The 25,784-nt window shown below is 44.8% G+C and overlaps 1 protein-coding gene across 1 annotated transcript; it reads left to right on the top strand.

The window, feature by feature from the left end:
• The first annotated feature begins 10,856 nt into the window (after positions 1–10,856).
• Positions 10,857–12,100, top strand: LOC107530416 (N-acetyllactosaminide beta-1,6-N-acetylglucosaminyl-transferase-like). Its single transcript, XM_016204190.2, has one exon. It carries the CDS (start codon positions 11,009–11,011, stop codon positions 11,933–11,935), a length of 927 nt encoding a protein of 308 aa, XP_016059676.2. The 5' UTR covers positions 10,857–11,008; the 3' UTR covers positions 11,936–12,100.
• The last annotated feature ends 13,684 nt before the right edge of the window (positions 12,101–25,784 follow it).

Here is a 25,784-nt window from a genome sequence, read left to right as displayed (position 1 = left end):
CAATTCAATACTATTTATGCTTATTTTGCTGCTCAAATGTTCCAGACCTGGCCAGTGGGGGCCCCTTCAAGCTGATTCCTGTGTCTCCTCAATATGTCCCCATTTTTCTCTAAGCACTTCCTTACTTTCAGGCACAAGGAGATGTTCCATTAATCTTGTACCTAACTTGCCCCTGTCTCGGAGTCAGCCATTTCCTTTAAGGAATCCTCGTTGCATTTAGTAAAGAATAATATTTAGAAACTAAAACCAGACAAAGTGTCCTCTGCCTGTCACTACCCTAGTCGATAAGTAGAGACAAGGTCGAATCTTTGTGGTGCGTTTATTTTCAGATGGCTCGCGATCCGAGGGAGCGACAGGCGTAACACCCTGAAAGAAACTGCTCTGACATCTCGACTCAAGCCAGCTGTTAAATAGGGTTAGAGGGTGGGAGAGACTCTAAAACTGTGAGTTCCCAGGGTCTGTTTTCTATCATTGTCCTTGTAAAGATTAGCCCTCAGACATTTGTTTCCCTTTAGGCATGTCCTGTTCTTGATCTACTTTCAAAATGTATCTTCTTTCTGAGTGATAGACGCATCTGGACTTCAAGTCTGCTTATCTTTATGACTCTATCTTTCTTCTTACAACACATCCTCCACAATTTCCCAGGGTCTGTAAGAAAAATCTCTTATCTATAGTTAGTGTGGTGAATAGTTATTAATCAACTGTGATTCTTTTCTTATTGCATACCCTTCCTCTATCAAAACCAAGATCTGGGCATTCAGAAGCTTTATTACTTCTATGACCTTTCAAGGGTCAAAGCTAGAAAAAATATATATGTATGTGTACACATAATATCTGTATACACAATGACACACACTTACACATGTGCATTCTTAAACATGCACTCCAGCTCACACATTGTCTCATCTCACACATTCACGCATGCATACCCATCTATATTTTAATTTTTAAAATATATGTTAAAAACCACAATTTCACACTATCTCTAATTCTAATCTAACAACATTGGGTCTATTCTCTCCACTTCCTTCTCCAGCAGTGAGGAACTGGCTCCCATTAACCTCAGTACATTCACTTATTTTCTCAGTAATAACTAGTTCCCACTATAGAACTACTTCTCCCTGTGGTGCTTAGATGAAGTCTTGGACCCAGGACATGTAGATCTACCTCTCACCAGCTTGGTCCCTGGGAAGAAGGAAGGAGCTCTGAGTGAATTTTGATACCTTTATAAATCAATTTATATTAGGAGGCTGTTACGTATATAAATTCAAAGTCCTGTTCCAATGCTACCTGAGTTAATGACTTTGGATAATGAAAACTCACTTGCTTATCTTTAAAATAGGAATAATAACTGTGCTTATTACTTTACGGGGTTGTTGTGAGCATTGAACGGTGATGTTTATGAAATGTTGACCAAATACCTGGCACCTGATAAGTGTTATCTTGATGCTATCTTTTATTATTGTATCAGTCAGGGCCCCAGCAAGAAAACAGACAGCATGTTCAAATTAGGCTAATCAAGAAAGGGTTAGGAAAAGTACTGTGGACAGGGCCCCTTTGGCAATAGCTGCAGTCGAAGGAGACAGGTATCCTGTAAGTGGCATGCAAGATAGGAGCTGGGGAGTAAATCTTTCTCTCCTCTCCTCACTGGCGAGCCCAACCAGAGCCCGAGCCCAATGACAGTCCATATAGGTCAGCTCTCCTGCAGGGGAAGGACCAAAGGCTCAAATGGAAGCTTTTCATCTCAATTATAAAACGGGTAACTGATTCTGATGGAATTCTTACAATAGTGTATCAGACTCCTGCCAATATATCGGTCTCCTGGATAATCTCGGACCTAGTCGTCAAAGAAAGGAAAGCTTAAAAACAAACTTAGCAAAAGTGATCAGGAGAGCAGGTGTCCTGAGAATTGCAAAAGGCTGGGGGTTAGGAAGCATGGTAGCAAGATCTGAGCACCTGGAGTGCCAAGTCAGAACAGAGGAAGTGCTCTGGGTTGGTGAATTGTTCTCTGTAGAAACAAAGAGGTATGGATGGTTCACAGGAGCTCTGTCCCTGGAGATTATTACCAGGTGCCTGGATAATTAGTTCCAGGACCAGGCCTTCTGGAACCCAGTTCTGCCTGGGCCAGGTACTCCCTGGATCAGGCCCTCTGCCTGTGACTGGTCATACCATGCAGAAATGTGATTACCTCAAGAGGGAGCTGGAGAGATGGAATTTGGAAGTCAATCCTAAAATGAGCCTGAAGGAAAAGATTTGTCCAGATGGCTTCCTGAACAATAAAGAAAATATATTGGAAGGAAAGGAAAAGAAATGTCACAGTGTTTCAGGGTCAGGTGTCTTCTCAACACATGTTGATTGATTGAATGTGAGAGAAAGAAAAGGAGTGCTGGAAAAAGGAGTGCACGTGTCTTACTGAAGTGAACACAGCTCTCCTTACTTATCATGATTTCTCCATGAAGTGGATCTAGGTGCTGAGGCCAAGACATTTCTGGTCCTGCCTGGAAGGGCGCAGGCTCACACTGTGACTGAGAGCAAGAGCTCTGGAGCAAAGCTACTCACATTCAAGTCCTGGGCCAGCCCTTCCCAGCTGAATGACCCTGGGCTGGGAGGTTCCCTGGGAGACCAGTGACCTTCTGAGTCTCAGTTTCCTCACTGGGCAAGTGGGGGTGAGAGCCCCTAATGCCAGCTATCAGCTTTGTCATTCATGCTTCTTGGTACCTTGTTATAACATACATTCTGCTTGTCAGTGCCTCCTCCACTCTTATCTGATCTAGATGACAAGTCCCTTAAGGGCTGGCACTCAGTTCTGTGTTGATGAGCACAAAAGGCTTTTGAATTAAGTTCTGACGTCCTGTTCTGTTTTCTGTTGGCTCACTGATAGGAAGGAGTGGTTGTTGGGCCATGGCTGAAGGTGGCTGGTGTCAGGAACCAGAGTAGAAACACCCTTAGCAGTCAGTCTGCTTGAAGAAGAAGTGACGTGGGCTCTGGTATATGGTACTGCAGAGTATCTGATCGTAATACTCATAAATATCAGTTATTCAAGAAAGACTCCTGATCCCCACTCACCTTGAAGATCTCCAGGGAGGAAAAGAGCTTTTCTGGGAGGATCATGACTCATTCATTCATTCATTCATTCATTCATTTATTCATTTTTGGTGAAACACTGTATAACATAGAAAATGCACATATTAGTATTCAGCTTGATAAAGTTTCTTAAACGAACACACCCATGTAACCCACATCAAGACATAGAACATGACCACTATCGCAGGCCCTACCCTGATGTCTAACACCATAGATTACCTTGACCTGTTGTTGTCTTCTATATAAATGGAAACACACAGCCAGTGCTCTTTTTTCACCTGGCGCTCATTGCTCCATGTTGTGTTTGTGAGATTTACTTTCTGTTGTTGTTGCAGGCATTGTTATGTATTCATTTTCATTGCTGCGTGGAGAGAAGGAAGCGTATGAGGTGGGGAGGGGTGATTTTGCCCTCCAGGGAACATTTGGCGCCATCTGAAGACATTTTTGGTTGTCACAACGTGGGGTAGGGGAGGGCAAAGGGTGCTACTGGCATTTAGTGGTAGAGGCCAGGGATGCCACGAAACCTCCTAAAATGCACAAGAAAGCACCCATGACAAGCTTATTCTGCCCCAAGTGCCAGTAGCGCCAAGGCTGAGAAACCCTGATCTATGATACCTGTTGGTGGGTGTTTGGGTCTGTTACGAGTATGACTGCAGTGAATGTTGAGCTATATGTCCTTTCCTAAACCCGCACGCATTTCCACTGAGTAAACGCCTGGGACTGGAATTTCTGAGTCATAGGCTGTGCCTCTGCTCAGCGTTAGCAGAGACTGCCAGTGTTTCAGTTGTGCCAATTCGCACCTCCACAAGCAGCGTGCGAGCACCCAGGTTGTTTTACTTCTGCACCAATGTTTGTATTTCCTGTATTTTTCTCATTTATGTTTTTATTCTTCTCCTACACCCTCCTCTCATGCAGCTTATGGCACACTAGATACTCAAAGCATCCATGTTTGTCAGTAAGTAATCCTGTTCCACATTTTGAGGAAGCCTGGGATTGTGCCCAGGTGTGCTTGCTGTGTACAGTACATTCGAGACTGCATTCAGGGCAGGTCAACTTGCTCCTAGGGTTTCTCACATTTAAATAAGAGCATTAGCCCCTTTCTGTATATTCATTTCCTTTCAGTCCTCCTAGGAGTGCCGACTGCTTTCCCTAGTAAATTTTACAGGGGGTTGCATCAGCTACCGTTTGAGTTCGTGTTTATTAAGCATTTCTAAATTGTATAGTGTGGCTTATCCTAAACATCGGTTGTTTTGTTTTGTTTTACAGTAAATTGTGTAGTCATAAGAAAATAGATCAAGTGCGGTCATTGAGGAGAAAATATCAAGGAATTTTGGTCTCTGATCCATTGGTTCTAAACTTTGCTCTCAATTCCTCGTTAGAAAAGCAAATTATTAAGTTTCGTCTGAAACCTACTGACCTCCTGTGATCAGGGCCCTGTAACCTGCATTTTTGACAACCCCTTCTGGTGATGAGATGTTAAACAGAGGTCTGCCAACTTTGGATCTATTCTTATTGCCAAGCCAAAGACACCCCTAGTTTGGCTGAATACTTTTGAAAACAAATGTTTTCATAGAACTTTTGAGTCAATTATTCTGCTAGAGTTAAGCAGTTAACTTGCACATGTAAATTTAGTGCTAAGTTTCATCTTGAAATGATACTTGGCTGTGACTTATTTTGGGTAATTTATTTTTCATTGTCTAAGCCCCTAAATTTCAGGCTCTTCATATTTCTAATTGCTACACTTATGCTCCCAGAAGATTGTGGCCTATCTGTGCGCGCTTTGAATGTGCCTATTTGAATCTGTGCACACTGTCTTTTGCAAGGATTTGCTTAGCTCTCTGAGCGTCCAGGAAGTGTTTGCATGATACCTTCGCTACATCAAAATCAGATGCAGATCACTTCACCCCACACTGCCATGGTACACTCTAGCGTGACCACCTTCTGGACCTGCCACCTAGGCCTTTCAAATTCTGTATATTAAACTTCTTCCCCTTCTTTAAGATGAGAGTTTGAAATAATGTTTTGGGTTTTGTAATCTAGACAACAACTTCTTTTGTTGCTAATTAGAGGAACGATATAGAAGGTAAAAATGATTGGGTCCCAGGAGAAGGTGGATTTTCCCCAGTGAACCCCACTGGAAGACTCTCAGTTATGGCAGAACTGTCATTTCAGTTAAAGATGTGCTTGGAAATGTCTCCTTCCTTCTCTTCTCTTCTTTAACATCATGATCATTGTCACTGAAAAAAAAGGGGGAGGGCTCCATTTACAAACCATCTGGCCACCAGAACAGAATGACTCACGTGGCTGTCCAAAGCGAATTGGATTTTCACCATTCTCTCCTTTCTGGTGAATTATTCTTAGTTCAAGGGGGAAAAAAATTAATCCTGAAATTTTATAAGTAAGAATGACTCCCGGAGTCATTCAACATGCTATAATAACAAAGCAATTCACATAGAAATGACCTTTCAAGGAACAGCCATCAGTGAGCCCAAGAACTGATACAATCTCACCTCATTTACCTAACCTTTCTGCAAATATTACTTAGCCTCTTGATGCTACTTCAACAAGCTTATCAGAGCCAGTCCTTTAAGTGCCCTTTTTGCTGTTATTTAACTCAGGCCTGTGTTCCCTCAATTTCTTTCCTAATTAAAGAACAGCAGTTAATTGAGAATGGAAAACCGAGTCCCAGAACAATTATGAAAGTATAACGAACTTTGAATTAGTATACGGAATTAAACAAAAGTAAGATGCCTTTCTCACGAGAAAGTGGGAGTAGAGTTCAGCGCCAATGCGCGTTTGTAGTTAGGCCTGAAGGCGGCCCCTGAAAGGGAAGAGAGGAAAAAGCGCTGCTAGTGCAGTGAAACCACACCTCCGGATAACTACAAAGCAGCTTAAAGAAAAAATCACAGAGGGCTCTCCTAGCCCATGCTATTCTAACAAATAAATTGAGAGATCGTGAAACATGGTTTCAGCAATCCTTTTTTTTGTTGTTGAAGGTTGCACTTTCAGACACTCAGATGGTTCCCCACCCGTCCAACAGGCATCGAATGTAGGCCCTCGGGGGTTGCTGGGCTCCGATAGGAACAGGAGGCGAAAGCCGGACATCAGTGGCGTTCCCCTGAGTGGTACTTTGTTAATGGTTTATTGATCGAATGTTTCTCTCTGCTGCCGCTATGCTCCCCTGGAAGGTTCTCTACATTGGCTTTCCTATTTTTGTGGTCTTGCTTTCTTTTATGGTTTCTCCAACTGGAATGTCTCCTCCATGCTCTAAGGGTCTGAATCTAACCCTTTCTAACCATTCTAAAGTTCCAAGGGAACTTTCTGTCCCCTGAGCTCCCATGACATTTAATGGGTAGCCTCTTGTTTGGAACTTACCCGTAGTCTTCCCTGTTCCATTGGTTATATTTCCTGTTGTATGTATTTTGAATCTCAGGGAAGATGCAATCTCCTACAGGACGGGCCATACTCACACTTGAATTCTGTCACTGTGCTTAGCAGATTCACCTCATACATACTGAATTACAGCTCATTTAAGCTGGAAAGGACCGTAGGGAACATCCTGTTTAAGATGAAGCAGGTGAGCCCCCCCGGGGCGTGGCTCAGCGGTTGAGCGTCGACCTAGGATCCGGGCGATCGGGGTTCGGTTCCCGGTCAGGGCACATGCCCGGTTTGCGGGCTGCAGCCGATCAATGGCTCTCTCGTCATTGATGTTTCTATCTCTCCTCCTCTTTTCCTTTCTCTGAAATCAATGAAGATATGTTTAAAAAAAAAAAAAAAAAAAGATGAAGCAGGTGAGGTCACACGGTCAGTGAGACGTAGAGAGTGACCTGCACCAGGCCCTGTGAGTAATGCTGTGGGAGTTAGTGGACAACCCTTCCTTGACACAACAAGAAACACGTATTTCATGGTTTTGTCAGTGGTGGTCAAGGGGGCCTCGTGACAGTACTCTGCACCCCCAGTTCTTGTCTTGCTCGTAGGAATGAATTCAAACAAGAGACTACGAATGGCAGCAAAAGCAGGCGAGGATTTATTTGTAGGAAAGCGGCACACTCAGATAGGACCTGAGCTGACAGCTCAGCTGGCTGAGACCCAACCGAGTGCCCCGATATTTGGGGAGTTTAGAGGATTTATACCCCTAGGCTGGAACGCCCCTAGGCAAGGAGCAAGTCACCCCCTCCCTGATGTCTCAAAAAAATGTATCTTTAAGCTGTAAGGCTCCTTCATCTAGGTGTATGCCACCCCTTAGACTGTTAGACCGCATCCTGGAGGCTCCCAATCTTTCCTGCTCACCTTGGGGCCTTCACCTCCATTGTCTATTTTCAGTTTGTAACAACTCACACTTATTTCCTACAAGCCCCAGCTGCCTCTCCCACCCTCTCCCAGTGCGTATCATCTGCCTACTCTGTTTCCCCCAGAAATTTGTTCAAACGTTGTGGGGGTTTTTGTCACTTAATCTATTTGGTTAGTCTGGTCAGAGTTCTTGTTTGTCAAAATAAAAGATACCAGTTGCTCTGTTCCCAATTCTAATTGAGAGCTCATCAGCCCATGGGCACCTGGAACCATGGAGGATGTGGACCCCATTCATTCATTCATTCAACACATATAAATAGGTAAATAAATAGTATAAATATGGTAATGTACATACTTCTACATTACAAGGTTGAGGGGATGGAAAAATAAGTCTAGATTTTCCTCTAATTTCCCATCACGAATCCCTTAATGTCCCTGGGACTTTAAATTCTTCCCCTATCTTTGTTTCTTTACTTAAGAAAAACCTAAAACAATATGCAGTAACTGATGTTCTGTGAATATCTACAGGCCTAAAGTCCTTGTTAGAGCCTTGGAATTGTTTCTAGGAAGCAATGTTAATTAAAGAGTAGATAGCACCTTTACTAGTACTTTTATTATTATTAATGTGTGCATTATGCATACATGGGCAGACTTGCACCATGATTTATTTTACTCCTGTCCCTTCTCCAGTTGGCACACGTTGCCTGGCAGTGTTGCCTTCCGTCTACGGTCTTTGGTGGTGCTCCTCTGGCAGCGAGATAAAGTCCAGGTTTCTCAGCACAACACACAAGGTCTTTTACGACCGCCTGCCACTTCCCTCGCAGGCCTGACTTAGCCTGGCAAGCAGCAAACTCACTTTCTCCAGGCTTGCGGCCGAGGCTAGTGCTCCCTCGCCCCTCCACACGCAGAGCCTAGAGGTGCCGAGGTGTCGGAGGACACTTTCTCCCCTTTGATTGCCTCTGTTGCACTGAGATCTGAGTCTCTAATCATTTCAAAGAAAGGACACCTTCTTCACTTTGGATCATGTTGTAGATGGTATCATGACCGGGAAAATGTCTTTAAAATGTACAAAAAATAAAGACTTCTAAATGGAATGAAGAGTAAGCTTTTCAGGTGGCCCTCGGGGAGGGTAAACATGTCTAGCCAGAATAATTGGCTAGTTGGGGAAGAGCTGCTTACAAAGTGAGCGACAGGCGTGGTTGCCAGGGCTGCGAGAGTCAACACCGTCCTTGCCTGCAGCCAAAGGCGGGGCGGGAAGGCTGAGTTGTTCTGCCTCAGTAGCAAAAAAATGCATAGTGTCTGTTGTGATAAGCAGGCTGGAAGCCTATGAGGAAGGAAAGGTAACAGGTAATAGCTTTGCAGCAAGAGGTTTTAAAAAAAAGTTATCCCGTAGGGATTTCTTAAAAACAGAACCTGAGGGTGAGGGAAAGTTGGCTCAAGGACAGCCGAACGGGTGGAGGGGAAAAACAGCTATATTTTCAGCATACAGACAACGCCACTTGACGTAATGGACTGAATACAGAAGTATTATGCAAGTTCTTCATTTGGCTAGTGTCTCTATGTATTAATATAGAAATATTGTTAATGCCCATGTACGCTGAACCCCTGTATTATCAGCCGGTTGGAATTAATCATGTAAACAAGCCCCATTGCCCTAATTAACTTATATATCTGTATACTGAACACTTGGTCAAACTGCAAATATTTTAACATTCATTCTAAGTCAACAGCCTTTGCCAAACTAGATACTGAAATTACTCTTTGTTGTTTTGAAATAGAATATACAATAACCTAACATTTAAAGGAATTATTTAGAAAAAGAGAAGCTTGGGATTGAATTTTCTGTTATCCTGAACTTTCGGGCATTTCCTTTGCTCTAATCCACTGAAACACTAAGAATGAGGTTGATCTGCTTCAACCATATAATGGCTGCACTTTCCTTTCGCTTTACCTACAAATCCAGAGGTGAAGTCTATGTGGAGTTTATTTATGATGGTTCTGAAAGAACGAGGGCAATTTAGTAAGGCAGAGAGGATAGTAACGGCCGAGCTGAGAGAAGGAGCGACGGGAACCATGGAAAGGACTATGGGACCCCGCGGGTGCTCAGGCCGCCACGTGTCCTCGGTGGGAGTGGATGCCTGATCCTGGGGGGTAGTATTGCTCCTACTATATGCATAACCCATGGACACATACAGTAATGGGGTGAAGGCCTGGGGAGGGGGGGAAGTGAGGGGGAGGGGGTCAATGGGAGGAAAAAATGAGACACCTGTAGTACTTTCAACAATAAAGATAAATTCAAAAAAAAAAAAAAGGCCCTTATTTCTTCGCCAGGTCATGTGGGGCTCAGTCTCCCTTGTGAGGCTGTAGGGTGGAGGCTCTGAGGTATTAAGTGAGGAGCAATGGGAAGGCATTCAGTAGTTGAATTGGTGTTTCAGAGTCATTTTAAATAAAATATATTCTATATTTTAAAGTAGCTGGTGGAAAAGTGAAAGGTTGAAGAAGAGAGCCTTTTAAGAGGAAGAACTTGGCACTCCTTAGCCAAAACACTATTATCTACAAATAGTGAAACCAACATTCATTTCCTGGATGGTTGAGAAACTTAATGGCAGGAATAAAGCACGTCCCTGAGTATTAGATGATGGACGTTGGGTGGTTATAACCTGAGTAGCCCCGCGGTCCCCTAATCTGAATGTCACTTGTGGGCAGGATTCAAGCGAAGCTTTAAGGTCTCGCCTAACTAAATCAGGGGTTGTAGCTCAAAACTTGCTCCCGTGACCCTAACATTCTATGATAAGCCCCACAGTGGGTGCTGCAAATGGGAGGAGAGGCGCAGTCACCTAATCTCAAAGTCACAGGGCCAGGATGCCTGCCATTTCAGATCCCCCGGGACCGGAGCTCCTGCAGTCTCTTGTTGGAGAACACAGCAGGGCGGGGCAGGAATGCTTCACAAAGGAGCCAGGGTGGAAGAGGTTTCTTTTCCCTGTCGCCTCCGTCACTTTTCTCATTAAAGCAGCACGTTTGAGAGTGGAGGCTGTGTGATACCCCACGGATCACACTGGGAGAGCCCAGGGGCCCGGTTACGGATCTTTTCCAAAAGCAGCAAGAGGGGGTGAGTGCCACAGCCCGTCGGGTGACTCGCAGGAAACGCGTGCCTGCCAGAACACATCCTTTCAACTTTGGCTTTCACGGCGCTAATTCCCCCAATGGCAATAACAAGGGGCGGGGAGAGATGGGGAGGCGGGGGAAATGGGAAATGAAAGAAAAAAAGATCCGAGACACTCAATCTGCGGGGGGGAAGCAGTTAGCAGAGTTTGAGTGAAACCTCTGGGGCTCTCGCAGAGGCGAGTCCGGAGGCAGAGGGAGGGAGCGAGGCTGGGCTTGAGCAACCTGCTACTGGCATTTACACAAAGGCGGCCGAGAGGCAGAGGCCGAGGCGGGATCAGCTGCTAATATCAGCATGGGGACGGAGCCAGCAGCGGGACTCCCGGCGTGACACTGAATAAATTCACAGCGGCTCCTTCAGGGTAGAAATTACTGGAGTATGTACCAAAATAAGAACTCAGAGGAAAAAAGTAAGTTTGGGAAAGGACTTACGGATTTTCACCGCCTTTGCAGTCTCGCTCCTCTTTGAGGCATGTCTTCATCGATGCGTTACCTCTTTATAGTTTCTGTCTCTTGTGTAGTCATTTTAATTGTGTTCTATGTGTTCAGTTTTGGGGCAGAGCAAAGCTTCCAGAGGCTGAATAATTCGGACACTCTGATGCTGACTCAAGTGTGCACATCCTTTATCAAAGGCAAAACACCTTTCCTGTGGAGAGACAAGCTAATGATGTATGAGAAGTCTTCTTGCAAAGAATATCTGGCCCAGAGCCACTATATCACAGCCCCTTTATCCAAAGAAGAGGCTGGATTTCCTTTGGCATATATAATGGTCATCCACCACAATTTCGATACCTTTACAAGGCTCTTCAGGGCCATTTACATGCCCCAAAACGTCTACTGCATTCACGTGGATGAAAAGGCAAACGTTGAATTTAAAGATGCGGTGGGGCAGCTACTGAGCTGCTTCCCCAATGCCTTTCTGGCCTCCAAGATGGAGCCGGTTGTCTATGGTGGGATTTCCAGGCTCCAGGCCGACCTGAACTGCATCAAAGACCTCGTGGCCTTGGAGCTTCCATGGAAGTACGCCATCAACACCTGTGGGCAAGATTTCCCCCTGAAAACCAACAAGGAAATAGTTCAGTATCTGAAAGGATTTAAAGGGAAAAACATTACCCCTGGGGTGCTGCCCCCAGCTCATGCCATTGGCAGGACTAAATACGTCCACCGAGAGCACCTGGGCAAGGAGCTTTCCTATGTGATCAGAACCCCGGCTCTGAAACCGCCTCCTCCCCATAACCTCACCATTTACTTTGGTTCTGCCTATGTTGCTCTTTCAAGAGAATTTTCCATCTTTGTTCTCCGTGACCCACGGGCTATTGACTTGCTCCAGTGGTCCAAAGACACTTTCAGTCCTGATGAGCATTTCTGGGTGACGCTCAATAGGATTCCAGGTATGTGAGATCTGTATTTGACGTGAGGCTGAGGCCACACTTGGAAAGGCTTCTCGGGAGGCTGCTCCTTTTTATTTGAGCAGGAGATGAAAACTGAAGCACACAGTTCTCAGCCTAATCCTTTCTAAATGCAGAATGATTTTTTTAATGTGATATTACAATATTGTAGCACGGCCAAGTAATACTTCTCAGTGGTATTGCTTTGCAGTTCATTGTGTTCTTTTGCATCTATCATCTTACCACAATAGAGATTATTGTTCTCAATCCCCACTGGAGTTCTTTCTTTCTCCCAGATTTGTCAAACTTGCTCTTATCCCCAGGCTATTCTCCTGCCCATCCCAAGACCAGCACAGGCTCCTCCTTATCAGCCAGATGTCATCTGAGCTGACCTCCCCAACCTGTTTTTCCTTCAGTTTATCACCATCTGGAATTGTCATATTAACTTATTTGTATTGGTTTGTTCTTTGCCTCCTCTGCATTAGCTCCATGAAGTCAGGACATTTTCTGTCTTGTTAATGACTGTACCTCAATGCTTAGAACACATAGTAAATGCTCAATAAATATGTATTAGGTGAGTGAGTGAATGAATGAATGAATGGCAAAGGATAAGGCTTTACTATGGCACTGCAGCTGTCTCCCTAAGACCCAGTTAACTGAGAAATATGTAGACTCACGGATGTACCATATCATAGGTGTAGACTTAAAAATATATATAGCTGTTTTTTGTCTTTTTTTTACTTCAGATAAATAATGAGATTCTAGGAGAAGCTCTTTTCTTTTTTGTCAAAACATTTATACCTTTACTAATGGAGCAGATCGACTATTTTCAAAACTGTATAAAACACGATAGGATTTCTCCTGAAGGAAACAGCATGCTTTGGACTCAATGAAAAATACAAAATGGGTCTCTGATGAACTTGACAGCATTATTATGGCAAGATAAAAGCAATCATTGTTCTGGTTGTGGGCGGCTGCCAAGTTGGAAACACTGGTAGGTGCTCTCAGGTTCAGGGCAGGGCCTGCTGGGTGACAGACACGCCAGCGTTCTCTGGAAAATAGTGTTTGGGCTCTGAGTCCCAGGGTGACTGGCCTGGGGAACAGGGCTGGCTCCCGCCCAGTGCATTGTCTCTTTCCTGACCTCCCTCTCCCTGTGGCCTCCGTCTTTTCACCTTTTATCTATTGTTTCCACCATCGGCATAGAATTTGAGACTATTAGGTACTTAGAGGCTGGTTTTCACAGTTAAATATTTATTCTCTTTCTATTTTCACTATTCCCTTAAGATTTATAGCAGTTTGGTTCTGGCCATGTGGTTCCTTAGATATCACACTGAGATGAAGGCATTTCATAACCTAGCAAAGCCTGAGTTGTCACTTTTTAAGAAAAGGAAAACACGGGTTCTGATTAGTATTAAGTGTCTGTGGTTAACTTTGACAGAAGGACGGTCAGTCTTATTAATGTCAAATCTGTAAGAAAATCAAGGCAAAAAGGAACCTGCACTCCCCCTTTTTTCCCTTAGCCCCTTTCTCCTTTCCCAGCCCTGATCAAATAGACAAGGCCCGAGCCCAGGAACGGTACCTAGGACGGCGCAGGAGAGAAAACCATGTTTGCTGTAGTCTTCAGTGTGGCACGCTGGCTTCTGCTCTGGCACAGCAACAATATGACCCCATGTAAATCACATAACCTCTTGGAACCTCAGATCTCCCAGCTATGAAATGAGGGCACAGGTAGGAAGAACCTTTTGTTCCTACACATGCTTTTCTTTGCAGAAGACGCCATGCCCAGAACAAGCACAGGGCTATGGGGAATGTTTAGGAAGGTGAAAATGCTGGGGAGTCCGGATTTCGAATTGCCCATTGGCTCTGGCGAATGCATTCCATTCCCCTTGTAGGAAACTGAGAGCTGAGAGCTCTGCCAGAAGAGCACCTCTCCAGGGAGGCGGGTGAGCACAGCCCCGTCAGTGGGCGGCCAGGTCTGATTCTGCAAGGCAAGCTTTTCAGGATGTGACATTTCCTGGGGCTTTGCCTCCTTCCTTTCTTAGACTCTGGATGGCGTCCTGGGTCAGGGACACAGCAAAAGAATATCCTGCTGTGGGGGGCAGGAAGGGGAGCTTCCTGAATTACAAGTGATTAAATGAAACAAATCATCAAACACTCCAGCCCCGGTGCTGGAGATCTCATCTTCAAAGGCGATGTAAAATCCAGCCACTCGCTGCAGTAACTCCCGAGGTTTTCTGCTTGAGCATTCTGTGTGATTTAAGATTTGCCGTGTGACTCTGCTTCCTTATTACCAGACAAGCTTGAGCCACATCAGTTCTTCTCTTTTCAGTGTCATGTTTTAAGGGGAAAGTTTTTCAGTAGATGCGGCATAAGCATCCTGTTTACGAATGTGCAGGTCAGAGGGCTGCCCCTTCCCTTCCTCGGGTTTCCTTCTCTCTTTCTCCTCAACATCCCAAATTAAAGTGTTTGCATTAGAAAGACCCTGCATAGGCTATCGGGTTCCCCCAAACCCCACAAGAGTAGTACGACTAAGAAAATGATTAGTACCTTATAATGACCTATCAAAAAACAAAGTGAACGTAGTTTAAAATTGGTGAGAATCAATGAAAAGGATATTCCTAGAGGCAGCACTAAATCCCATACTCTCGCTGCACTTTTTTATGCTTTCTGTTGAGAAAATGACTCCCCTCTTGGTTCTCAACCTTTAGGCTTTTCCTATATTGCGTTAGAAATAGAGATGGAGGGGCCTGAAAGAGCCCCTTGGGAGCCCCAGTCTCACATCCTTTCGGGAGGCCAGACAGAGCGGCTGTCATTCTGTCCTCTGTGGCCCCTGGACAGACCTATTGTCTACACCCCTCCCTCTGGCCGTATTCTCAAAGGAAACCCAGGAGCACAAAGTTCTTTGACTCACAGTAGGAAACATCCAGCACACTTACGCTTTCTAACTTCTCAGGTCTTTGTAATCACAGCTACTATGTCACCTTCAGAAAAGCCCATTTTCTCTAGCTTTTCTGCTTATTCCTCTAGCATTTTCTTTTGCTCACCTGTCCCCGGGGTAGGGTGTCAGAGGCCATTTAGATTTTTGCCTCAAGTCTTGTCAGATTGTTTAGCATCTGCAGAAGCCTGTGGTGGTCTAGCTTTCTCCATTCCCCTGGCTAAATTGTCTTGCCCGCTTCAGGGCAGGCCCATCCCTCCTGGGAAGGTGAAGCCGCACAGGCCCTGCGTCAGCTCCTCTCTCTCTCCCTGCGTAAGCTTGTTCTTGGGGATTTTTGCTCATGCGTGACTCAGACCTTTCTCGTGCTATGATGTTTTTCTTCTGTAAAATGCTTTCATTTTTCTTCCTTTTTCCACTTTGTACACTTTTTTTTTTTCCAGAGTTCCTTTGTCAAATAAATTATCCAAGCCTCAGAAGAGACCACGTGATCACATTTCCTCATTTTTCAATTCTAAAAATAGCGTGTTTCCTACTTTTATTTTGCTTCTTAAACTTTGAGTTTTATTTATATATGCCCATTCTTTGGGAATGTGTCATGACTCTTGGAGTTACAAGTGACAGAAATGCAATTCAAAGTGGCTTCAGCAGACGGCACAACTTACTGAGTCACGGAATTAAGATGTTCAAGGATGGGCTCCAAATAAAGCTGGATCAAAAGTTGCAACAGAATATTCAGGACTCTTTCTTGCCAGGCCACCTCTCTGTGGGGAGACCAGCCATCCCTGTGTGCCCAGGTCTGAGGGCGGGTCCTGGGAATGGGTCTTTCAGTGCTAAAACCAGGAATGTGCCTGGCAGACTGGGCCAGTTGGTCACCCTATCTCTCTGCCTCTGTCCCTGGAGGTCTCATTGAGGCAGATTCGCCCACATGTTGTCAGAAATGGCCAGTAGTAGCTCCTGGTGTTTGGTTCTGACAGCTGGCACTTCTAGGAGAAAAGAAAGTCTTTTCCCTGATAATTCTAGCCACGGCTTGGGGAAGTCCTCAGATTGCTTCTGCTTGGTCCAAATCCCTATCTCTAAATAAATCAGGGGGGTGAAGAATGCTGGCCAGCCTTTCTTGGGTCGCTTTCTCACACTAGAGCTAGAGGTGAGGGCAGGCTCCGGTGCAGGGCGGTTACTTAGGGTGATGCTGGGCAGATGCTTCCTAGTCCTGCAGGCAGAGTTGTCCTGACCATCTGCACGCATCAGAGGGGCAAGACTTACTGCAATGATTTTCAACCTTTTTCATCTCATGGCACACATAAACTAATTACTAAAATTCTGCAGCTCACCAAAAAAATGTTATATTTTTTGCCAATCTGACAAAAAAAAAAAGGTATAATTTTGATTCATTCACACAAGTGGCTCTTGTTGTGCTGGCTGTTATTGTTTTTTATTTGACCATCTAAGGGAAAAAAGCTCAGTGCCGCTGACTAAATAGTCAGGCACTGCAAGCCTTAAAAATTCTGGCGGCACACCGGTTGAAAGTCGCTGGCTTACTGAGATGCGTAGCTGTCAGGACGTGAGCTATTTAACTTGGAGAATAGTAATTAAACTGCTTTTGTGGAAGTGGCATGAGCCCAGTAAGCGTACCACTTTTTCCTCATAAACACATCTTTGATAATGTTCCTTTATTATATTTGGATAATACTTAGTTTGCAAAAGGTTTTCTTGTACATTAGCTCCTTTAATTTTTGTAAGAACCCTGTAAAAGGACTGTTATTCCCATTTTGTAGATGAGAAAATTTAAGATGAAAATATGTGACTTGTTCAAAGACAAATATTACATATACCTAGCAAGAAATTAGAATAAAAGGAAGCATCTAGGGGAAGGAGAGGTAAGACTAATGTTATACATTTACATGAAATTGAGCCTACTTTACAAAGTCTTCATTTAATTATTGCAATACAAGTGTTCAGAAGATGAAACTTAGCTCATTGTAAGTCTCGTTAAGCTTATGGAGTGTTTATATAATTGGGCCCACCCAAGAATGTTCTCTCATGTTCCTTCTGTCATCTTGGTATTTAGCCCATTTTCCTGGAACTTTTGCCTTTTTCATGTGAGCAGAAGGTATGGAAAGATGAGGAAACGAATGTTTATTGGACATCTGCCTGTGGGTCTGCATTTACCTCAGTTTAATCTTCCCAGGAATTTTGTCCATTCGGTACTTAAGTCCATATTTTACAGATGTGAAGATGGGATCAGAGGAGTTGAGTTATGTGTCCAGCTGCAAAAGCAGAAAGCACAGTAAAGGAGAGAGCATGGGTAACGAATGGGCAGCTCAAATTCTACACACTCAGAGCGCAGCTCCTACACTCACCTCTGTGTGCCCCTAAACTCAGCGCCATCCTCTTAGTTCAGACCTCCAAGCTGGGCTCTCTCCCCTGAGTGCTCATCACCTCCACCCCTGTCCATTTGCCTTTCCCTGGAGCTTGGGTTCCAGAGTCGGAAAGAACCAGGTTGGAATCCTAGCTCCTCCATCACCAGCCATGTGGCCTGACATTTGTCAAGCTCAGTCTCAGAGCAGCAGTGTAACGCAGATGTTGAAAGCATGGACTCTGGAGCCAGACTGCCTGAATTTGGATCCTTGCTCACATGGACAAGCTGTATGATATTGGATAATTACCTAAATTTGAAGGCCTCCATTTCCCATCAATACAATAGAGAAAATGGTAATACTTATATGAAATTCATGTGGCTTAAATGAGTTGGGCCAGCAAATGTTTTAAGTGTTAGTTTTTATAGCTGTTGTCATTGTTATTATTGAGCACCAGAGCTGCACCCAGTATGGGAATGTCGTAGTGAAAAAGGCAGATAAGAGTCCTACTCTCATGGAGTGTATTTTAGAATTGGGAGACATAATAAAAAGTAGACAGAGAAGATGATTAGAAATTTTGGAAGTGCCATGAAGAAAATACAGGCTGAGCCAACCAGACGATATTTGCAAACAGGAGCTCCAACAAAGGTTTAGTTTCCAAACTATATAAAGAACTCATAAAACTCAACACCAAGCAAACAAACAATCCAATCAAAAAGTGGGCAGAGGATCTGAACAGATACCTCTCCCAGGAAGGCATACGAACAGCCAATACATATATGAAAAGATGTTCACTAGCAATTAGGGAAATGCAAATCAAAGCTACAGTGAGATACTTACTATCTCACACCTGAGAGAGTGGCTGTTCTCAACAAGACAAGCAATAACAAGTGTGGAGAGGCTGTGGAGAAAAGGGAGCCCTCATTCACTGCTGTGGGAATGCAGACTGGTGCAACCACTGTGGAAAGCAGTATGGAGGCTCCTCAAAAAGTTAAGAATAGAGCTACCATATGACCCAGCACCCCCTCTCTTGGGTATATACCTAAAAAACTCCAAAACATGCATTCGCAAAGATATATGCACCCTGCACCCCCATGCTCATTGCAGCATTATGCACGGTGGCCGAGACATGGAAACAACCAAAGTGTCCTGCGATAGAGGACTGGATAAAGATGTGGGGCATGCACACAGTGGAATACTACTCGCCACAAGAAAAGACAAGATACTGCCATTTGCAACAACATGGATGGAGAGAGAATATTATGCTGAGTGAAATAAGTCAGTCAGAAAAAGCTAAGAACCATATGATTTCACTCATATGTGGGATATAAAACTGAAACTCATGGACACAAAGAGCAGGGTGGCAGTTGCCAGAGGGAAGGGGGTGGGGAATGAAAGGGGTCTTAATATATGGAGATGGGAGAAGATATGACTTTGTGTGGAGGGCACACAGTGCAATATGCAGATCTTCTAACATAGAAACCCACACCTGAAACCTATATTTCATATTAACCAATGTCACCCCAATAAATTTAATAAAGTGTTTTAAAAACAACAAACTGATACCAAGGAAAAGAACAAGAAAGTGCAGGCTGATATAGGAAGGGACCTTCTTTAAATGGGGCTGATCAGGGAAGGCTTCCTCCAAAAGTAGCACATGACCTGCACTTCCTATATAAGCATGAGCCAGCCATGCACTTGGGAAAGAGGCTCCAGGCAGAGGGAGGAGGGCATGCAAAGGCCCTGAGGTGAGCAAGAGCTCCCTGTGTTCAGGAGCCAGGAAAGCAGCCCTTGTGGCTGTGGCTGAGTGAGCGAGGTGGAGGACCAGACCAGGCATGAGGTGGGCAAGGCCCATGTGTGAAGGCCATGGAGATGACATGGCCTGGAGGTACCTTGTTTATAGGGTTATTGGCAGAAGCAGGAAGACAATGTGTGCAAGTGTTTGGCATGGTGCCGGATACAGAGTCAACAGTCAATAATCTGGATCTGCTATTGGCCTCCTCTCTACCTCTGGTTGCCATCCATCTCTCTCCCACAGAATCTAATTTCTTTCTATGTACTTTCCCTGACTCCACCTTCAGCCTGCTTAAACCCATTCTTCACAGGGACAGGATGACATTCATAAAAATGCACCTTGGGCCCTGGCAGAGTAGCTCCATTGGTTAGAGTGTCGTCACCATATATCAAGGTTACGGGTTTGATCCCCAGTCAGGGCACATATAAGAATCAACTAATGAATGCATAAATAAGTGGAACAACAAATTGATGTTACTCTCTCTCTCAAATCAGCAATTTCTTTAAAAAAACATCTTGACTACGTGATCACATCTCTCTCTTTCTTAGAAACCTTCTATGGGTCCCTGTCACCTCCAGCATGACATTCTAACCCCTTCACTGGGCACAGGGTGCTCATTGCAGCCTGGCCCCTTGGCCTTCCAGTACCTTCTCTCACTGTGCGCCCCGCCCCATACTGTACTCCAGCTCTACCAGATGGCTTGTGGTCCCAAGTGTGCCACTTCCACCTTCTCTGCCTGACTCATGCTAGTCCTTCTGCCGGGATGCTCTGGAATGGTCTTCCAACCTTCTCCCTCATCTGACTGATGTGCTTGTCTTTTCTTTTTTTAAGTATTATTTTTTATTAAACTTGACCCTTCAGTACACGTTTTTCCCCCTCATCTGAGGATATGCTTTTTACTGATTTTAGAGAGAGGAAGGAAGAGAAGGAGAGAGGGAGAGAGAGAGAAACATCAATCGGTTGCCTCTGGTACACGCCCCGACTGGGATTGGACCTGAAACCTAGGTATGTGTCCCGACTGGGAATTGAACCCGCTACCTTTGGGTGTTCAGGACGACGCTCCACTCCGCTGAGCCACACTTGCCAGGCCGTATGCATGATTCTGCTTAGAGTCACATTCTCTAAAAAGCCTTTCCTAATTCTTGCTTTGTGGACTCGCTCTCCCTGTATCACACTGTACTATTCTAAGTCTTGCAATGCTGTTTGTGTTCCGAGTGACCTTCTGGACTGACCTTCAAGGATAGCACCTGCACCTGCTAATTTTCATTTTCCTTATATCCAGCACAACTCTTGGCACATGAGCGATGGAGTCTTGGCTTGTGTTCATTTAGCTTGCACAAACCCAACTGTATTCACACACACACACACACACACACACACACACACACACACACACACACACACACCCGCCCTGCCTTGCATCCTATCCAATAAGCCCTGCATCCTATCCAATAAGCCTGGGGCCTAGAGTGAGCGTGAGTGGATTCTGCTCAGCCCCATGCTGAGTGGTGACCCCCGCGGCTCCCTAATGCAAAGATTCAGGACACATCTCACAACACAGCTCCTCAGCGTGAGCCAACCTCATCTGGTGCTCGTGAGAAGAAACCACGCTGGACCAAGAATAAGGAAAACTGGCTATGTGTCATTTTAATATGACACATTCCCAAAGGATTTCTCCAGAGGGATTTTGACCGCATGTTTTCCTTTACACGCCGACTTTGCAACCTAATCTCTAAATGTGGGTTGAATTTCTAGAACAGTTAGCAAAGTCTGCGCAAATCTGGATTGGTTTCCTTCTAATCCAGTGTCCTGTCCCTTATCCACAAGGCAATGTATAGAATCACTCTTTTCTAAAAATAGGTTTTACTTAGAAGGGCAGATAGAGTCAAAGTGCTAGAAGAGCTCATTATCAATGACAAGCCTTTGAACAACACTGTCCGACCTGTGACCCTCTCTGGAACTTCCAGCCACCACTTGCAGTGCCATGAAGAGTCTATCATGCTGCCAGAAATGGATAATTCTGCTCTTTTCGTATTCTTGTTTACCAACTATGAAAGCGAGACTTGGATAAAAGTTGATTTGAGAGCCACTATTCTCAGGGAAATTCAGAGTTCGGGATATTTAAGTTTTCAGTAAACATCCCCTCAAGTCTTTCTTTCCTCGGTTTGCTCTTTGGCTCTTACTGTTCCTTCTCCTTTGGTGAGCTCATTTCTGTCCACAGCTCCCCCCATTTCTGTGCTCCCAGCCCTCCCCGTATTTCTCCCCATCTTTTGGACACCTTTTCCTGCAGCTACCCTTGGAACCTGCTGACATGCTCCCCGCCCCACGCCCCCCTAACACACTTCCCCGGAATCCCCTGGCTGGAGCCAGCGGCCTCCCCAGGGGCCCCGCCTCTCGCAGGTGCCCATATCTAATCAGCACATTCTGCACATTCTGTCTGTGACAGGTTTCTAGCGAGCGGCACCCTCCCCATTCCTGCCACTACCGCCCTCACTCGGGCCCATCGTGCTTCTCAAGTGGATTGCTACACCCTTCCAAGTGTTTTCTCTGGCCCAGGTCTCCACCTTCACACCATTCCAGCCCTCTCGACATATTTTTCTTCTTAAAGCATAGCCCTAAGAATAACTTCTCAATCCTGAAAGCTTCAGCGAGTGTCAACAGCTTCTCGAATTATTCCGCATAAACATCTCAATGTGGCATGTTGGATATCAATATGTCCCTATTGGGTATCACCTCGGGATCGCCAGTGTCACCCCACTATCAATCCCCACTGCCACTTTCCCTGAAAGGTACACTCCAGAAGCACCGCCATGCCTTTGGTCCTTTGCTGCATGTCATTATCTTTACCTGGGCCAATCTCTTCCATGTCTCCCATTTAAATCATGACCTTAACTGGTCTGCATTCAGTGGCTTGTCATTTAGGAAGCTCTTCCTGATGTTTTTTTCTCAACTGTACACCCTTGTAACCTTTGTTGTAACTCTTTTATGTCCTTCCATAATCTTCTTTGTATTATAATTATGAATATAAATATCATATTACCTTGACTGGGCTATAATCTCTTTAGGGCCTTCTACTTTTTTAGTAGCCCAACTAGAGAGCATCCAGTGGGATAAAAATACATATTATTGAATTAAGTCAGATGGAAGTAATTTTTTGTTTAAATATATCTTTAATGAGTTCAGAGAGAGGAAAGGAGAGGGAGAGAGAGAGAGAAAAACATCAGTGATGAGAGAGTCATTGATCGGCTGCCTCCTGCACGCCCCCGACCGGGAATCGAGCCCACAACCCGGGCATGTGCCCTGACCAGGAATCAAACCCCGATCGCCTGGATCCTAGTTCAACTCTCAGCCGCTGAGCCACGGCCGGCTGGGCAGGAAATAATTTTTAATATGCCCTTCAGTCCTGCTGCCCAGTCAGTTGCAAATCACCATCCTCTCCACCCTGCCCCCATAACCGAAGAGAGAGAAAAAGAGAGAGAAAGAGGGGGGGGGCAGGAGGGAGGGAGAGAGAAAGAGAAACTAGATTACCCTGCCAAATCCTGAGGGCTCAGCTTCAAATAGTGTCTTCCAGCCATGTTCAAGTTTTCTGGGACAGTTCCTGAAGTCCTTTCTGCTTCTGGTCAACAGCAATGGGACTATTCTCCTCCTCTCTCTCCCCCCATCTTTCCAAATCACCTGGCTCATCTTGGGAATGCTTCTCAATGCCAAGCTTATTTTGGGGCCAGCACCTGCTCAAGCCAGCCTCTGCTTCACTCTGAGACCCACCACCCATGTGCTAACTAGAAGGGCGTCTTACTCTGCACCAAAGAAATAAAAAGAACAGCCCAACAGCAGAGGCCCCTGCTTTAAAGACCACTCTGGGCTTTTGTAAGGCTGCTCCTTTGATGGGGTTAATCTATCATTTGGTGAAGCAAATGACCCTGCTAAAATGTGGGGTGATTTTCCCCCCTGAGTCTCAGAGTGGACAATTTGCAATCTTAGAAAGCTATCTCCAAAGCAGCAAGTACTATTAATTGCTTCCCTAAATAACCATTTCTTAGTATGGTTTCTCAAAGCCAGAGCCACCTACAAACCTCTCTTTTTCTCTTCTGACCTGCACAATATGTGGCATTCTTTTCAGAGATACTTTTGAACAAAACCATGAGTAGCAGAAGGTTTTCCCCAACTATATTTACCCTGCATCTACTTTAGTGCCACATTTTCAGAGAATGGATAGATGATAGCCATTCCCCATAATATTTCTTTTCAGCCAGATTTAAAACATCAAAACATAACTGGGAACATATCCAAGGACAAAACTGTCATGTTTACAGCAAGCTGAAGATGCTCAGATCATCCTAAAGCAGTTAGCTCCCTGCCATGATCAGTCCCCTCTTCTAGTTATTTCTTCGTTAGCCACCCCTTCCTTAGCCCCAATCCTCAAAATTCCTCTTTCATTGAGATTCTATAGCTTTCTCCTCAGTTCAAGTCAGGGCCCCTTCTTTGAGCTTCTTATGGTTCTGCAGAAAGAAGGCCCTCCCATGCCCCATGGCAAGACTGCTCATCCCAGACCCTGAAGTCCTGGCTGGGTGTGGGGTGGTCTCCTGGTCACCCTAACCTTCCCTGTCTGCGTTCCACTCTCCTAGGACTTTGGTCTGTGTGAGCTAACTGCCCTCCACTTCACCTCCAAGTCTTCTTGATTTATCTCTGGTGAGTTATCTTACCACATTTTGGACTTTGCCTTGCACTTAGTATAAACATAACTCCTCAGGGCAGTTTTTCTGTAAAAAACATAGCTTCCTCTTTATTCTGTGCAGAAGCTATGGTAGCCGCAGCATTAACAGCTGAAAGGAGCCTTAGGGGGCATCTAGTTCCAATCCTAACATTGTATAAATTTGGAAATTGAGAGTAAGAGAGATCAAAGAGTTGGCTGATTATGCTGTTCTGTAAAACGATTTAACATTTTCTGGCTACGTTGCCCATTTAGTATAGATGTTAAATAAGCACTTCCATTCATAAGACCCCATATTTTTCTATCAGCCTTCACTTTCCAGAAAGAACTCTCAAGTCCTTATGTAGTGTGGAGGGAGGGGATTTAGATACAGTGAACAGATATTTTCTTTAGGTTCTCCAATCATTAGACAGGTTGTTACTTAGGCATTCTTGTATCCACTGGGGAACATCTATGTAATTAGAATGGTTTAAGTGTGTTCTTTTCGGTTCACTGTAGAGCTACCCCACAAACGTTCATCATTTTGCCCCCATGTTTCCGTGGTTTGGGCAAGGGTCATGTAGAGTTTTCATGCCCTATAGTTTGCAGACTTTGGATGATCTGCATGCTCCTCCAACCCAGATGAATGATTTAAACATTTCCTTTCCTTCCACACTGATCAGTTATTGAATTCCCTCTAGAGGGCATATCTTTCAGCAGTGAGTGAGTGGGGTGACCAATTCATCCTGGTTTTCCCAGGACTTTCCCAGGTTTGGCACTGAAAACCCCATGGCCTGGGGAGTCCTCAGTCCTGGGTAAACTGGAGCAGGTGGTTACTCTGAGTCCTGTCGCCACCCATTCCTGCTCACCTTTCCAATGCCAAGGCACCTCGGGATCGAGAATCAGCACCCTAGATATCTATGTTCCACAGAACAGCACTGATCAATAAACTGGGGGAAAAGACTATAATCGAAACCACTCAGTTACGTAGGTCACAACACACTGAAGACATATTAAAAGGTAATGATGAAAATTAGACCATCAGCTATGAGGGCCCGAACCAGAGCCTAGAACTGAGCCTGCTCTACTTATAACAATGTTTCCATTGGTTTTGCAGAGAAAGGATAGAGTTTAAGGATGTCATCTCAAAGGATGAATTGGTAAACATAAAATTTGAATTTAAAGCCACTTTAACCAGCGGGGAAATCAAATGTAAAGATTTTCTTCACCTAAGTACAAAACACAGGACACATCTTGGTGGCACACTTCTTCCAGCTGTAATTTCTGGAGAAGCAGAAGAAACATCTGCTTGAGGGGGTTTATCCAAGCATTGTGCCCTAACAGACTGTCTAAGCTCCAGTCAACAACAGGTTCTGTGGGAGAGAAGCTGGTATGGCAGTGGACTGAATAAACCGAATATAAGTTAAGAATTTCATAGGACTATTAAAACCACAGGTTGGAGGAAACCACTGCCTGGCTCTGTTTTAAGACTTTTGTTTTCATTTATTTGAAAATGTTCAGAAGATAACGAGTATCTTCAAGACACACATCTCTGACAGCAGCTGAATTATAAAATACTATTTCTTAGTAGAAATGCCATACCCTCCCCTTGCAGCTTCAATTCGATATTCCAAAATATGGGGGTGGAGGAGCTCGGCGGTGTCCGGTGTGAGAAGCGCACCAGAAGAGAGTGGACAGACCCTGGGCATGCAAGGGCTTCTCGGGACTTTGCAGTCTCTTTTCTCAGGGGAGACATTTGGAAACAGAAAAGTTGCATAGAAAGACAAAGAGTCGTCTATTCTTGTCCTGGAAATTTAACAGAATGTAGTCAAAGGTAAACTTTTTGCTTGTGGGTTTGTTTTGTTTTGGACAAGGAGCGTTAAATCTGGGCAGTTAGCCCCAGAAGGGAAAGAAATGTGCTCCCCAAGGAGACTGCTGGGGAAGAAAAAAGCAGCGTGGCCCTGGGGGAATGAAATAAGCTGGGGGGCCACAGGTGGAATGGGAGGGGGAGGGGACCCAGAGGCTTCTTCCTGGATTTGCTTTCCACTGTTCTGGGGTGACCCGCGACAGACGACCACCAGAGTTT

Source organism: Miniopterus natalensis, chromosome 9, assembly GCF_054644295.1.
Source record: "Miniopterus natalensis isolate mMinNat1 chromosome 9, mMinNat1.hap1, whole genome shotgun sequence".
Taxonomy (NCBI): Eukaryota; Metazoa; Chordata; class Mammalia; order Chiroptera; family Miniopteridae; genus Miniopterus; species Miniopterus natalensis.
The sequence above is the reverse complement of the archived record's forward strand: the minus strand, read 5'-3'. Positions and strand labels throughout refer to the sequence as shown.